The sequence below is a fragment of the Phasianus colchicus genome, chromosome 4 (assembly GCF_987193195.1).
Source record: "Phasianus colchicus chromosome 4, bPhaCol1.hap1.1, whole genome shotgun sequence".
NCBI classification, from domain to species: Eukaryota; Metazoa; Chordata; class Aves; order Galliformes; family Phasianidae; genus Phasianus; species Phasianus colchicus.
The window spans coordinates 62,072,335-62,085,999 of record NC_143439.1 but is presented as its reverse complement, the minus strand read 5'-3'; the positions used below and the strand labels follow the sequence as shown (position 1 = coordinate 62,085,999).

At 36.9% G+C, this 13,665-nt stretch overlaps 1 protein-coding gene across 7 annotated transcripts in view; it reads left to right on the top strand.

The window, feature by feature from the left end:
* Nucleotides 1–13,665, top strand: part of ABLIM2 (actin binding LIM protein family member 2) — a 140,417-nt gene that overhangs the window by 82,451 nt on the left and 44,301 nt on the right. For 6 of the 7 annotated variants that reach the window (XM_090139710.1, XM_090139712.1, XM_031588332.2 and 3 more), the window contains exons 8-10: nt 1,826–1,884; nt 6,040–6,117; nt 10,805–10,951. In XM_090139710.1, the coding sequence (XP_089995836.1) occupies nt 1,826–1,884; nt 6,040–6,117; nt 10,805–10,951 (284 nt within the window). The remainder of the gene's footprint in view (nt 1–1,825; nt 1,885–6,039; nt 6,118–10,804; nt 10,952–13,665) is intronic. The other variant, XM_090139711.1, reaches the window with a different exon arrangement.

Sequence of the window (13,665 nt, the reverse complement as noted above, 5' to 3'; positions counted from 1 at the left end):
CTTCAGACGAAGAACAGCTTCCATTAGAAACTGGTGTTAATTCTGTGAAAGATCTGTGATTAGATATTTGGACTGCCTGACCAGATGTGTTAGCTAAAACAGGGTTTTATGAAAACATTCTTCACTCCTTTACGAAACTAATCTGAAGTTACTTAAGGTGTTGCAGACCTTAGAGTCTTCAGTAGTCATCCAGCAGATGACTTTTGGGTGAAATGACCAGGCAGTTTTGTGTGACTACAGATGGGAGTAAATCATTCAAAAAAGTTATCTAATTTCTATTTAAAACCACTGGGGAAATTGTGCTTATGTGACTTCTGGGACAAGCTCTTTCAGTGGGCAACATTCATAATTGAAGCATAAAATAGCATGAATTTGAAGGTGCTATTAAGCCATTTTTTGGTAGTTACATCCTCAGAAAACTTCAAAAACTTAGTAAACTTAATGCATTCAGTTTGAATTTACAGACAGTCTTGTACTGCTTTAGTCTGAGTTCATCTGGATTATTTTTGGGAAACAAGTTCTGATGCTCTCCACCTGCCTTCTGGGAAATAGACTTTCTGTTTCTATCTTCTTTCCAAAATCCACTGGTGAAGAAAACTATCAAGCTGCTCTGAAAACAAAACATTTCCTATTGGTGTTCTCCACCCAGTGAAAATATTTAATATTTATGACATGGAAGTTCTCAACTTCCCATTTACTTAGAAAGAACTTACTGTGTACTGATGTTATTTAAGTGTGTGCAGAAATGCTTTATCTTGTGTCATGTCCTATATCAGACCAGCATAAACATAAAAGTTCCTTTTACTGTTAAAATGTACAGATAAACCTTTATTTTATATAGGAACGCATATTCCACTGAACACTGAACACAGTGAATATCATAAGATCATAATCATAGAATGGCCTGGGTTGAAAAGGACCACAATGATCATCCAGTTTCAACCCCCTGCTATGTGCAGGGTCACCAACCACCAGACCAGGCTGCCCAGAGCCGCATCCAGCCTGGCCTTGAATGCTTCCAGGGATGGGGCATCCACAGCCTCCTTGGGCAACCTGTTCCAATGTGACACGTTTTAGTGTTGAATGTATTGAATAGTTCAGCTATTGACTTTTTTTTTTTCTTTTTGACAGATTCAAAACTCCTAAGTTACTCAGTTTCTTTTTCAATCTTATGTAGGCATGTATCTCTGGAGTTCATACCCTTCTCATCAATAGATACTTGAAGTATAGAATTTGTTCATGTATTTTCTTCTTTATCTGGGATGGATATTCCCATGAATTAAGCAGTTCTTTAGGATTTAATTTATATGACACAAGCATGTAGTGCAAGGTCAGTACAATGAGGAATTTTGAAAAAAGGACTGAATTTTCAGCTACTTTTAAATGCCACAGTGCTATTTCTGGGTGTGAATGTGCAGAAAAAGAGAACTGGAAGTTCCAACTTCATATAAGAAATATAAAATTACCATGAACTGATTGCACAGAAGTGCTATGGGTCTCCATCCTTGGAGGTACCCAGGACCCAACTTAGCACAGCTGTAAGCTGTGACCCTCTGCAAGCAGCAGATTGGGCTGAAAGAACTACAGTGGTCCCATATAGGGTTTTGATGTTTATTTTGCATACTGAAAAACATGTATCTTTCTGAAGCACATCTAGTTTTTAAAAATTTTATGTCCAGGCTTACCAGTATGGAGAAGTTGTCAGTTTTAGCTTTGGAAGTATGCATAGAATTGTGACTGGAGTGGAATCAGTCAGCATGTTGTATCCCATAAAAAAAACTTATTAGGGAACCAAATTAAGCACAACTTTAAACTTACTCTCCAGGTACATCCATCTGGCATCCAGCTTGTAGACAGGCTGCCAAGACTGAAGAAAAAAACAAGGTAAGTTACCTTATTTTTTTACCCGGTATTACTTTGTTGTCATATTAGTTTCAATCTCTTCTTTTTTTTCTTTTTTTTCAGCAGGCACAGAGGGAAGGGTTTCAAACTTTTACAATACTGGAATTTAAAATTTTAATGACAAAAATGTAGCAGATTAGAGAAGCACTTTAGATTCTGGTTTTACTTATGATTAAAGCTACAGCTTAAGAAGAGCCATGACCTAAGAGTAGTACATATAAGCTGAACAAGGAAAAATGTGGAAATATGAATAAAGAAGAAAAAAAATTAATTTTTAACTTCTGATTGTGACATGATCAGTGCATGACCTTTTTTATGTGGCTCTGCACTTAAAAGATCAGAGGACTTTCACTTCATTTGTTTCTACAAGAAAAAAAATGCCAAAAACAAAATCAAAAAACCCACCCTCTCCTTGGAATTTCATTTTTATTATTTGCATGTAAAAAATTGGCAAGCCAGCCCCAACTTAATTTAATCTCTGGCTTTGGATACCTCCTTAAGTTGGATGATTTGTGCATCTGTCTTTATTCAAGGGGAAAGGGGGAGTGTTCTGGCAACTTTAACATTAATTACAGGGCTAGCAGATGAATAAGCTGCCCGTAGGAAATGAAGAATTAATCTGTAGCTGGGGAAATGATCTCTCTGAAGTGGTGGGACTGAGATGCAGCTATCTCATTTAATGCAGAGGCCAACTATGGGGCTTTTCAGTTCTGCTTTTCTCTGATGCTCCAAGTGGTATCCTTGGTATCCTGCTCAAAAAAGCTTTGCTTTGATTTGAGTCTTGAACACAAGTCACATGGGACAAGTCAGAGCAGCAGGCAGCAGCTATAAAAAGAGGGTTTACAAATCTAGTGTGTTAGCAAGTGCCACTTGGACTAAATTATAGTTTTGAAAAAATATTGTTTTGGACTTTACCCTGAAAGATCGTGACTGTAGTTTTTGTAGCCATGTGCTGGGAAATGATTGCTTGGGTATTCCTTAGCAATCTCTGAATATCAAATAAGTGGCATTTCAGAATTTAAAAAAAAAAAAAATACTTCATTGTAATAAGTACTGCTGATTTAGTCTAATATTACTATGCAGTATTTCAGGCTTCCTGAGGATTTTATTCTGGGTGAGTACCTCAAATTGCAGGATTAAAACCCAATGTACTTTTTGGAAAATGCAGTAGGATTTTTTTTCCTCCTTCAGTGATAGACAGTGGGCACTGTTGTCCTGGTTCTCCTGTGTAACACATCTGCTGAGCACTGGGAGTATGCCCTTTCCTCAGCAGGGGAAGTTGTCTGTACCTGAAAGTCAGTGGGACTTTTGCCTGAGTACAAAAAAAAAAGAAAAGAAAAAAAAAAAGCTTGAAGAATTTTCTGAAGACTTTTTTTTCCCCCTTTTTTCCTTTACTTTGGTGTTTCCTTCTCTTATTTCTTTTTCTGATACTTAGACTCATTAATGAAACAGCCAAACAAAACAAACAAAAAACAAGAAAGGATGCTGTTTCAAAGAGAGTAGTTACAGAATTTCCAGCATACTTAAGTGATGAAGTTGGGAACAGGATACACCAGTTGATCAGTTTTCTGGTCAATCTTTGCAGGGTGTTGTTTTTAAAAGTATTCTCTGTATGTTTTTACATAGACATACGCACAGCATTTAACTGAAGTAGGTGACAAAAAGAGAAGGAGTAGTGGCATCACACCCCTAAACTTCGGAGATGGAGTGGAAGGGAGAAGGAAGTTGTGAAAGAGAGTGACAGTGAGAAGAAAAACATTAGGAGAATGAGATTGTAAGCAGAAGAGATAAAGCTGGAAAAGACAGAAGAAATCAGAGTAGAAAGAGAAGAAATAAGTAGTATAGAGAAAAGAAGTGAACAGAAGCAATAGAGTCCAGTATGATGCAAGTTTTTGTGGCAAAAGATAGAAGGTTATGTGCAGTGGTCATGGATTAATGGTGGTAAAAGGGATAATGGATCGTGAAGAGAATACAGAATGTGTGAGATGTAGAATGAGCAGGTTTAAATCACCAGGAATAAAAATGGGGCACTTTGTGGGAGTAGCTGAATAGAATAAGAATACCTCTGAAAGATGAGACTCTGCACTTTGATTGCAAAATTAGAAGCTATAACGAATTACGGTTTTTCTTGAAAAGAAAATGGCACCTCTAAGATGAGGAAAGCCACTGAAATTGCTCTGGGAATTTATTGTGCATTATTCAGTATATTCAGACATGTATGCTATAACTTTTACCTAACTGTTGTTAACTGCTGCATATTAAAACACATTCTGCTGATGTGTGCATGACAGAAGAAAGCCCTGAGGCTTTGTCCAGGTAGGCCTGAGCTTAAACAAAAACTGATATTTGTCCTTAATGGGCTTTAAAACTTTGGAATGGTACTTTGGAATAGGAGTTTTCTTCAGCTTTTTTCTCTACAGCAATGGACCTCCTGTAATGACATCATGAAAAAGAATTATAGCTCGCATGTGACATCAGTGCATTGATGACACTTTCATGTAATTTACACAATTTCTGGAAAACTGCAGCATGTTTTAGCTATGCAGCAGAGGATTTGTGATTACACCATTTGTGCTGAGTCATCATCTCAATGGGCAGCAACAATTATTTCTGAAATAATACTGTACTGATATTTTGCCTGGCCCCTGATTCTGGCCCCTGAATTCCTGAGCTTGTCCAGAACCTTTTGAAAGTAAGAGGGAGAAAATGCCAAAATCCTAGTCACACATTTCAGTAAAATAGAAATATTTTTAATCTGGATGTGTATCTCCACAAACATAGTCTCAGAATAATTCATGCTAAAGGTCTGTGGAAGGGTTGTTATGATTGCTGAGTTTGTTCATTCTGCTAATACAGTACACTGTAGCGATGAAGAATTACTTCTTTTGTATGATTCATGATTTTTTTTTCTTTTAGTCATTCCTTCTTGCTATATCATACTTAAAAATTCATGTTTCCTATGAAAACATTTAGCAATTGCAATTAAACAATTTTAACTTTACAATGAACAGTTCACCTTTCTCTGTAGCTACGATTGTATGAAGCAGCCATTCACTCTCTGCTTGGTAAGGATTTCTTGTACTAGAAACTCGTTTTAAAGTTCTGTGTCAGCAGACTTCGTAATATGAACCGTGTTAATGCCTGTCATACAGACACTTCTGAGATAAGACACCTTCACACGTATCTTTAAAAATTAGCAAATATTCCAAGAGAAAACTGAAGTAGTAGGATGCTACCTTGACTGACAGCTTAATAATGCTAAATCCCTGTTAAGGGTTTCAGCAGTTATAACTTTCACATAAGAAGCATTTGGTGAGGCAGTAAATAAAAATTATTGTGAGCAAATGGCAAAATACATACTTTCTGCAATCAGGAATAGGTTTCTTCAGAGGTGAGAAGAAGTATTTTATGATGAATTAACATCTGCGGATAAAACGAGGGTATGAAAACATGGTCTTCTTACTAACATTTGTTTGAATTTCAGTTATGAACATCAGGTCTGTTGAGTCATTGTTAATATCGTTGTGCCTCAAAGCTCTTTTTTTATTTACAAGTAATTATATTTTTCATCACAAAGGAATCAACTAAAGAGAAAGCAATATTTGCTGGTCACTGGATGCCATAATGATTGAAAACAGAGCAAAACTACCTGCTTTAAAAATTTAGAACTGATCTCTTACAGTTAGGGGAAGGAAAGCAAAGCTATTGGGTGTCTGACTCAGTTATGTTCTGCAGGATGTCAGACTGCTGTCAGTGAGTGATGCAGTACAGTGATGTGTTCCAGAAGCAGCTACATCAGTTTGACATTACAACCGTGGAATGAATAAAAATGTTACAAACAAATCATCTTTGATCCAGATTCTCCAAAGCTGCTGTAACTTAAACTTTATCTCCAACAGCATCCTAAGGTCACCCTGGAAGCCCAGTCCCTTCTGGTAGGGGGAGGAGCAAGTAGCATATGAAATCATTTTGTGTTTTCAAACCGTCAGTAAGATGTTTTTTCAAGTTTTGGACATACCTGTCCATTTTGAGCTCACTATAACTTGCTATTTTGACCGGTGAAGGTTACATTCAAAGAAATGGCTCCCTCTTTTCTCTCTTTTTCTTCTCTGTTTCATATCTTTTCTCTTGCCATAGGAAACAAGGACTTCCTCTGAGAGTATAATTTCTGTACCTGCTTCAAGTACATCAGGTTCCCCAAGCCGTGTGATCTATGTGAGTATTTTGTCTTTACAGCGCTTACACTACCAATAGAGTGTGGTTCATACCATAGGAACTAAACTACCACATTACTTTCTAAAAATATATTCTAAGTAAATGCTACAGCCCATAGGTAGATTACAAGCTTAGATTTGAATACTACTTGCCTAAGTCAAGCCCCTGAGCCTGCATCTGATTGCATGTGAGAACACGTGTGTGTGATTGCAGGACTCAGGCCTCAACAAATTCCAGTCCTTAAAGTCAGAGGACCTTTGGTGTGCATATGGTGTAATAAATACTAACTCTGTATTCAAAGAGAGTATAAAAACTGGATAAATATGGTAAAAGCTTACGCTGAGTATATCCCAGTTGTAGTAATTGCTGTAGATAACATTCATGTGCGCTACCGCTTGGTAAGTAATATATAGAAACATGTAGCATTCCCAGGACTATTCTTTGTCCAGTATCCCTGGGGTGGGTGGGTCATTCTTACTGAATGGTACCAGAGGGAATTGCTGGAGATGTGATTGGCTTTATTATACTAAGAGCTTCTATTTATTACACTGAGATGAGCAAAACACAGCCTTGGAGCCAAGCTTGTCCTAATTCTTTAAATAGATATTATTTTGAATAAAATAACCCTTTATATGAGGGAGACTTTGCTGGAAGTGTAGGAATTGCCCCTTATCTAAATGGCCATCAGTACTTCTAACTTTTTGTTCCAGTTGAGACTGTGGAGGTGCATCAGGGATTATTCCCACTTTAAAAAAAAAAGTCATTACCACAACTTCTGTGAAAGCAGTTCGTTGTGCTAGGAGACTAGTGTTATGTAAATGTTTTCTTTTAGCATTTTCTTTTGGTCTCTCTCTCTCTAGACTTGTGCCACATCACTGTTTTTATAACCATGAGCATTCTTCTAAGGCTTATGTACTTTTAGTAATAGATGGTAGTGTTTGTGATTACAGCTTTAAATATACTTCACAGGGTGTTAATAGTCAAGGACAAGCCTCTGTTTTCTTCCCTTCTTCTTTTTTTCTGAAGAATGTCATTAAATTAGCAGATAGTTTGTTACTGTAATATACTTTGGAGGCATCTGAGACTGAAAGAGTAAGTTCTCTAGCAAATATGAATTGGTTAAGAAAAATTTCCCAGTGGGATGCAAGGTCTTGCTATGTCTCATTTATGAGTTGCTCAATTGTCAGAAAGCTTTGAGATCAATTAAATCCTATTTCATCCTATTCCCATGAACAGAAGAGTAAAAAAGAATTAAAAATGTGTTACTGAACTTCTATATTATCAAAATGATCCTTTGGCTATGATCCTTTGGCTATCTTTTTTATATTTTCTATTACAAGAGTGCTGTGATACACAGACATGCTTAAGATTTGTTCTGGGCACTTTCATGATTGCTTTAACCAAATATAAATTTATGCTGCCACTGAAAGAAAGGCCCCTCTCACATTTAGTCCTGCCCCTCTCCAGCCATGTTTTACTTTCTCCTCTTTGGTGCTAATGGGTATACAGAGATATGTTCAGTCAGATTTGAGACTATCTCCAGATAGAAAATAATCTAGAAAATGTTTTGTTTTGTTTTGTTTTGTTTTGTTTTGTTTTTTAAATTGTTAGAGGATAACCCAGGAAAAAGACCCAACTGTCTAAAGTTTCTATTGCTAACAAAGATTGAGGCAGGCAGAGCAGGTAGGAAAGCATGCACAAGGCAGTAGCTTTCATACATGGATTTCTGTCATGAAAACAAATGGTGAAGCTGTATACCTCAACAGCTGCTGAGCTCTTTGAAATAGCATTTAAGAAGAATGGTTAAAGCTCAGTTAAACCAGGAATTTGTGGCACGTATTCTTTCAAAGACATCAAGTCTGGGCAGTGTGATCGTTCTGAATGCAGCATTTTGTGGGTGACATGTTTTTGGGTCATGGCTTACTGGCCAGCTATGCAGTGATTTAGAAAGTATATTTTGTCTTCACAGAATGGCCAGGGTTGGAAGGGACCTCAAGGATCGTGAATCTCCAACCCCCCTGCCACATGCAGGGCCACCAACCTCCTCATTTAATGCTGGACCAGGTTGCCCAGGGCCCCATCCAGTCTGGCCTTGAACACCTCCAGGGACGGGGCATCCACAGCCTCTCTGGGCAGCCTGTTCCAGTATCTCACCACTCTCTCTGTAAAGAATTTCCCCCTGATGTCCAACCTAAATCTCCCCTCCCTCAACTTAAAAACATTTCCCCTCATCCTGCAGTTACCTACCCTTTCAAAGAGTTGATTCCCCTCCCCTCTGTAGGCTCCCTACAGAGTCTTAATCTGAGTATGGTTCATGCAGGCCATCTACTGAAGCTGCGTCTCTTTTTTTTCTTCTGTTGATATCAATCTGTGTTGGCTTTTTGTTCTGAGAGGGCATAGGCTAATGCCCTTTGAAGTTAATGGGAATCTTTTAATTAGCTACAATGATGGCTAGATTATATCCAGACTGAAATTTACTTTACTGCAGACATTCCCTGAATCACTGCATACCACTTAATTTTTTTTTTTTCCAGTTCATGTCTAGCTTGTGTCATTAAATAGGGCCTAAATAAAAGTCCTTATTTATAATCATCTAAATTCTAAGGAAAATTAGGAAGTTCCTTCAATGATTTTCTGAACTGGAAGGTTTAGTTTAGGTTGCAAAGCTGTGCTGTACATGCTTCTACTAGGCATTTTCATGCACAATCATGTTTCATATTATAAGACTGTAAAAGTAAATATTCCAAATGAAAAAGATACTCTAAATTTAGAGTGTGGTTTTAACAGAATCCAGAATACCAGATTATTAAAACCTCTTAGCTGTAATTTGAGTCTTCTCTAGAGTATTTAAATTCCACTGAAGTATTTGAAAGTAGGTAAAACAAGTAAAATAAAAAATGCAGGCTGAATGTTTGTGGAGTGTTTAGAAAGCAACTGTATCTCTAAGGTATTTTTTCATTTAAATTTGGCTATATTAGGATGTTTAGACAGGAAGGAATTTTACAAGTAGGTAAGTTTTATTCTTGATAATTCTAAGTCTTATGGAAGGATCTCACATTGCACCTTGCTACATGGAGAGACGGGATAAAACTATCGTAATTCACATATTTCCAATTCTGAACTTCTCTGAATTCACTATAATCATCTCCACAACCATGGATACCTTTTAAAAATAAACGTACACAGCCTTCTTGGTCTTCTTTATAGGCTACAACACTTCCCAAAGTTGTACTGGAACAGACCAGACAGACAGACTCCTGGTCTTTGAATGACTGGTCCTTGCAAAAAAAGGCTTCTCAGCAAGAAAGGATTTATTTTCATTAAGGGGGCTGTTTTGTTGATCTTTAGCAACTGAAGTAGCTGCAAGAAAAATGAGATCAGTGCCATCTTTAAGAATCCGATATTTGATTAAAACAAATTTTGTCACTAGTTTGAAAAATATATGGTGGTTATAGTGGCTTGCTTAGTTAAGAAAAATCTTCCTCCTTTCCGTGTTGCTTGTGTTTGCACAGTTCATGCACTGTTTCAGGAAAAGAGAGAAATGAAAGTTGTCATGCTACCTTTCTTCTGCATGATTAACCTAATGGAAAACTTCCCTAGAAAATCTATTCAACTTCTTATCTTAAAAAAAAAAAAAATAAATCTCACTTCACACATAAATCCTTGATAGTTTCATATTTTTTGCACTTGGAAAGCATTATTACAGTTTGACAGCTGATCATACTGAGATGCTCAGAGAACTGTGACATTCCGTCATCATTTTACTGCCAAAAGAACAAAGAATTGATCATTCGCAAAGCCTGAGCTAGGAACTAGAGAAATACACTGCCATTTTTCCCCTCCATGTGGCTGATTTGTTGTTCTGTCTACAAATCGAGTGCGTGCTGGATACAGCTTTGGTGCAGGTAACTAGAGAAAATCTGTGAAAATATGGCATTTGATAATCTTACTTTTGATAATGATACTAGGAGGAGAATGGGGAGTGAAACGGCTGGCAGAGATGCTCTGTTGGGAGCATGAATCTCATGAAAGGATCTGATCTTTCCTTAAGTGGTATCTGTAATCTTCTAACTAACCCACTGCAGTGCAAATCCAACATCTGCTGGCTTTTGACCCATAATTAAGGACTGCTTAGAAATAAAGTCAGGAGAGGAGGTGAAGTTGTGGGATACAATTGAATGGAAAGAAATCAAAGACCTGACTAATATTTGTCAGCATCTGGAGAGTATATGTTGGAAATACACATTTGATTATTCACTGCCACTTATGATAGGGGAGCCCTGCACGCCAAAACCACTTTAAAATAAAGGTTGTTTTGCCTGTGAAAATCCACAGTATCTTGTAGAGTGTCTTCCCCGGTGTCTTGTAGAAAGCCTACATGTCTCTGTGCAGTTAACAATCAGAATATAATCAAAGGAACTGGGACCATGCCATGCTGCTCCTAATAGTATTAATGTGACAAATAAAAATAGAAAGCACTGGTATATTAAAAAGAAAGCAACAGTAAAAGTTAGCATTGTGTACTAAATATAAGATGCCTAAATTTCCAAATAGGAAAAATACCAAATAGGAAAGTAGTTTATTACTATGATGACAACTCTTCTACCTACATGTACCTGTCCTTTTCTGATTGCCTCCCGATCATATTCATTCTTATTCTTACTTCTTTCTTTCCTCCTTTTCTTAGGCAAAGCTTGGAGATGAAATTCTTGACTACAGGGATTTGGCTGCTCTTCCTAAAAATAAAGCCATCTATAACATTGACCGCCCAGATATGATCTCCTATTCTCCATATATCAGTTACTCTTCAGATGACAGGCATAGTTACGGGGAGGTACTGAATCATGGGTATTTTTTTTAATATGAATTTGAGATTTAATGTGCACCGTTAAACATTGTTGAACACTCAAGTGTGCAGAATTAAAAATACATATTTTATAACTTCAATTAATTGACTCATGTCATCCATTCATTTACAAAGTATTTTAGCCTTCCAGAAAATTTTCATTTCACTTTTTAGTTCATGGAAATTAAAGAATTACATTCTGTGGTCAGTTTTTAAACAGATGATGTGTAATTAAAAAATATGCTTTTCTTTGAAAGGAGTAGTTCTACATGCACATGGTAGGAAACAAGATCCATTGCTAATCAAAACACAGGAATCAGCAGCAAAGCCAAATGACTTTCATGATTTTTTTTTTTTTTTTTTTTTTAAGTGTACTATTGCTATTTTGGTAACAAAATGTTCAATTCACATGTCCTCATGTCATGCATGTATTTTGATCTGTTCATATGCAGAGCTAATGTTAAGCAATTTGTGCTAATGAAATCTAATTTACAGTAATCTTATTAATCCTAATTCTGGTTGTTTTTGTGTGTGTGTGTGTGTGTGTGTGAAACATTCGTATATAACTCCTGTCACACAAGTTAGCCTTTCTTCTCTCATCATATCTACCTTTTTTTTTTTTCAATTTCTAATTTCTTATATAATTTGAGATACTTTTTTACAAATTTAACCTTTCAGAAACACTGCATATACTTGTAGGATATATACTATCCAGTATGGAAGTTTTTTTCTCTGTGTATGTAAGTGGATTGCTAGAAATGAATACTAGAAATAATAGCCATGCTACATACTTATAGTTGCTCCAGTCCTGCTATCACCAATGCCTTTTATGTTTACCACTGAAGTCTCCAGCACTATTCTGGAGGTATATATTATATATATATTCATATATACTATACTATTCACAGGTAAAGTGCAGCATGTCAGATCTTGCAGACTTGCTTCCAAATCTTCCTTGTACAGTGCTGAACCACAGTAGCTCCAATATAATGAGTATGAAAAGAGTTAAGGTTATATCTAGTAACCTTATAACCTAGTAACAGATTTAAATAGTATTAAATGGTTACTGAATCCAGTAAAGTGAAAGCTGCTCTCTGAATCTGTGTAATGTAAACACTTCCTTTCTATGTTTGCATCTGACCTTGGCAGAGTTGCATCTAGACTTGACAGAGGTGCTCATGCACAGCAACCTTCTAACCAGCTCCTCTCAAAGTTCAGTCATTACATATGCTGCAAGGCAATAGTTCTAAAACCATCTCACCCACCAAAAATCTGTGCTCCTGCTGGAGAGAGTTTCCCCCATCTGCCTCCAGCATCACGTTGGCCACTTGCTACCATTCTTCTCCTTTTCCAGAATAAGTGCCCATGTGGCTGAGTTGGGGCTGAGGTTTAGTCTGGAGCTCTGGTGTGATCTGACCCCATGCCATCAATTAGAGCCTCTTGTAGCTAGGAAGCTTGGGAACCTCAGCATCACAATTTTAGGAGTGGGATAGAAGGTAGTTTCAGCTGCGTTCTTAAAAAAAAACAACCAACATTTCTTTAAAAAAAATGCAGAAAGAGCATTGCTGATGTCGCCTGCTTCTAGTGTTAGTAGTTAGCCTGATACAGGAAGAGTTTATTGGGACAGTTGAGCTCATTGCCCTCTTTTGAATATAAATTTCTTAACAGACTGTAAAATTGGACTTTTCCCCTTGGGACAGGAGGGAAATAACTTGGGAACGATCACCCACAAAAAACTGCCCAAAAAGCATCTGCTTGCTGGCACCCGAAGACCCAAGTGAGGCTCAGGACTGGATGTTCTCTTCAGTGCTGGTTGCTGGCATATAGATAGACTCATACCTTGCTTAAAGTTCACTTATTATTTACCAATTATGATTAAGATACAAGACTTAACCTGAACTAACTGTTTATGGTCAAAGTATGGACATGATTTAAAGCGTAAACTGTGTTTCATGACATATTTGCTCTTCCCTCAGTGTTTGCACCACTAGACCAAAGCATGCTTATGTATATCTGTTCCAATGGAGGTATTTGTGTCATGAAGACCTCAGTGATATCTTAAAAAAAGAAAAATATAGTATCTGATCATCTCCTTTTAAATGCATCATCTAATGAAGGGTATTTGGGGCTGCCCTGCTTTCCATCCAGTGCCAGTGTGCACACTTTCCTGATGCTCCAAATATTTACATCTTTGATATTGGCACGGTAAAAAATATATATATCTCTGTTTTTCAACCTTTATCACCCTGGCTATACCTGCTGCTACGGTAGTTTCAGTAGATTTGTGCTCAAGTAATCAAGCTTAGTGTTTAATTTTGAAAGAAAAATTATCAAATTGCAGAATGTTTAATTATAAATGAAATATACAGGTATTTTTGTTTCCCTTGAAACCATTAGCTCTGCGCAACAATATTCTAATCCAGATTTTGGAGGTGCTTCAGTGTAGATTTAAGTAGGGCTTGTGCCTTATTTAAATGTGAGATTTTTACCATCAGCATTCAGTGGTACAGGTACAGGCCACAGGATTTTGTAGTAATGAAAAGAATTTATATATTGTTCTTTCTTACCTTCTTTAAAAAGAAAGAAAATTACTCTAACTTACTTGACAGGTGTTTTTCCTATCTATATCATGTGTTATACACGGATATTGATATTTCAGGAGTAGTTCTTCTCACAAGTAACATCATGCATGAATTTGTATC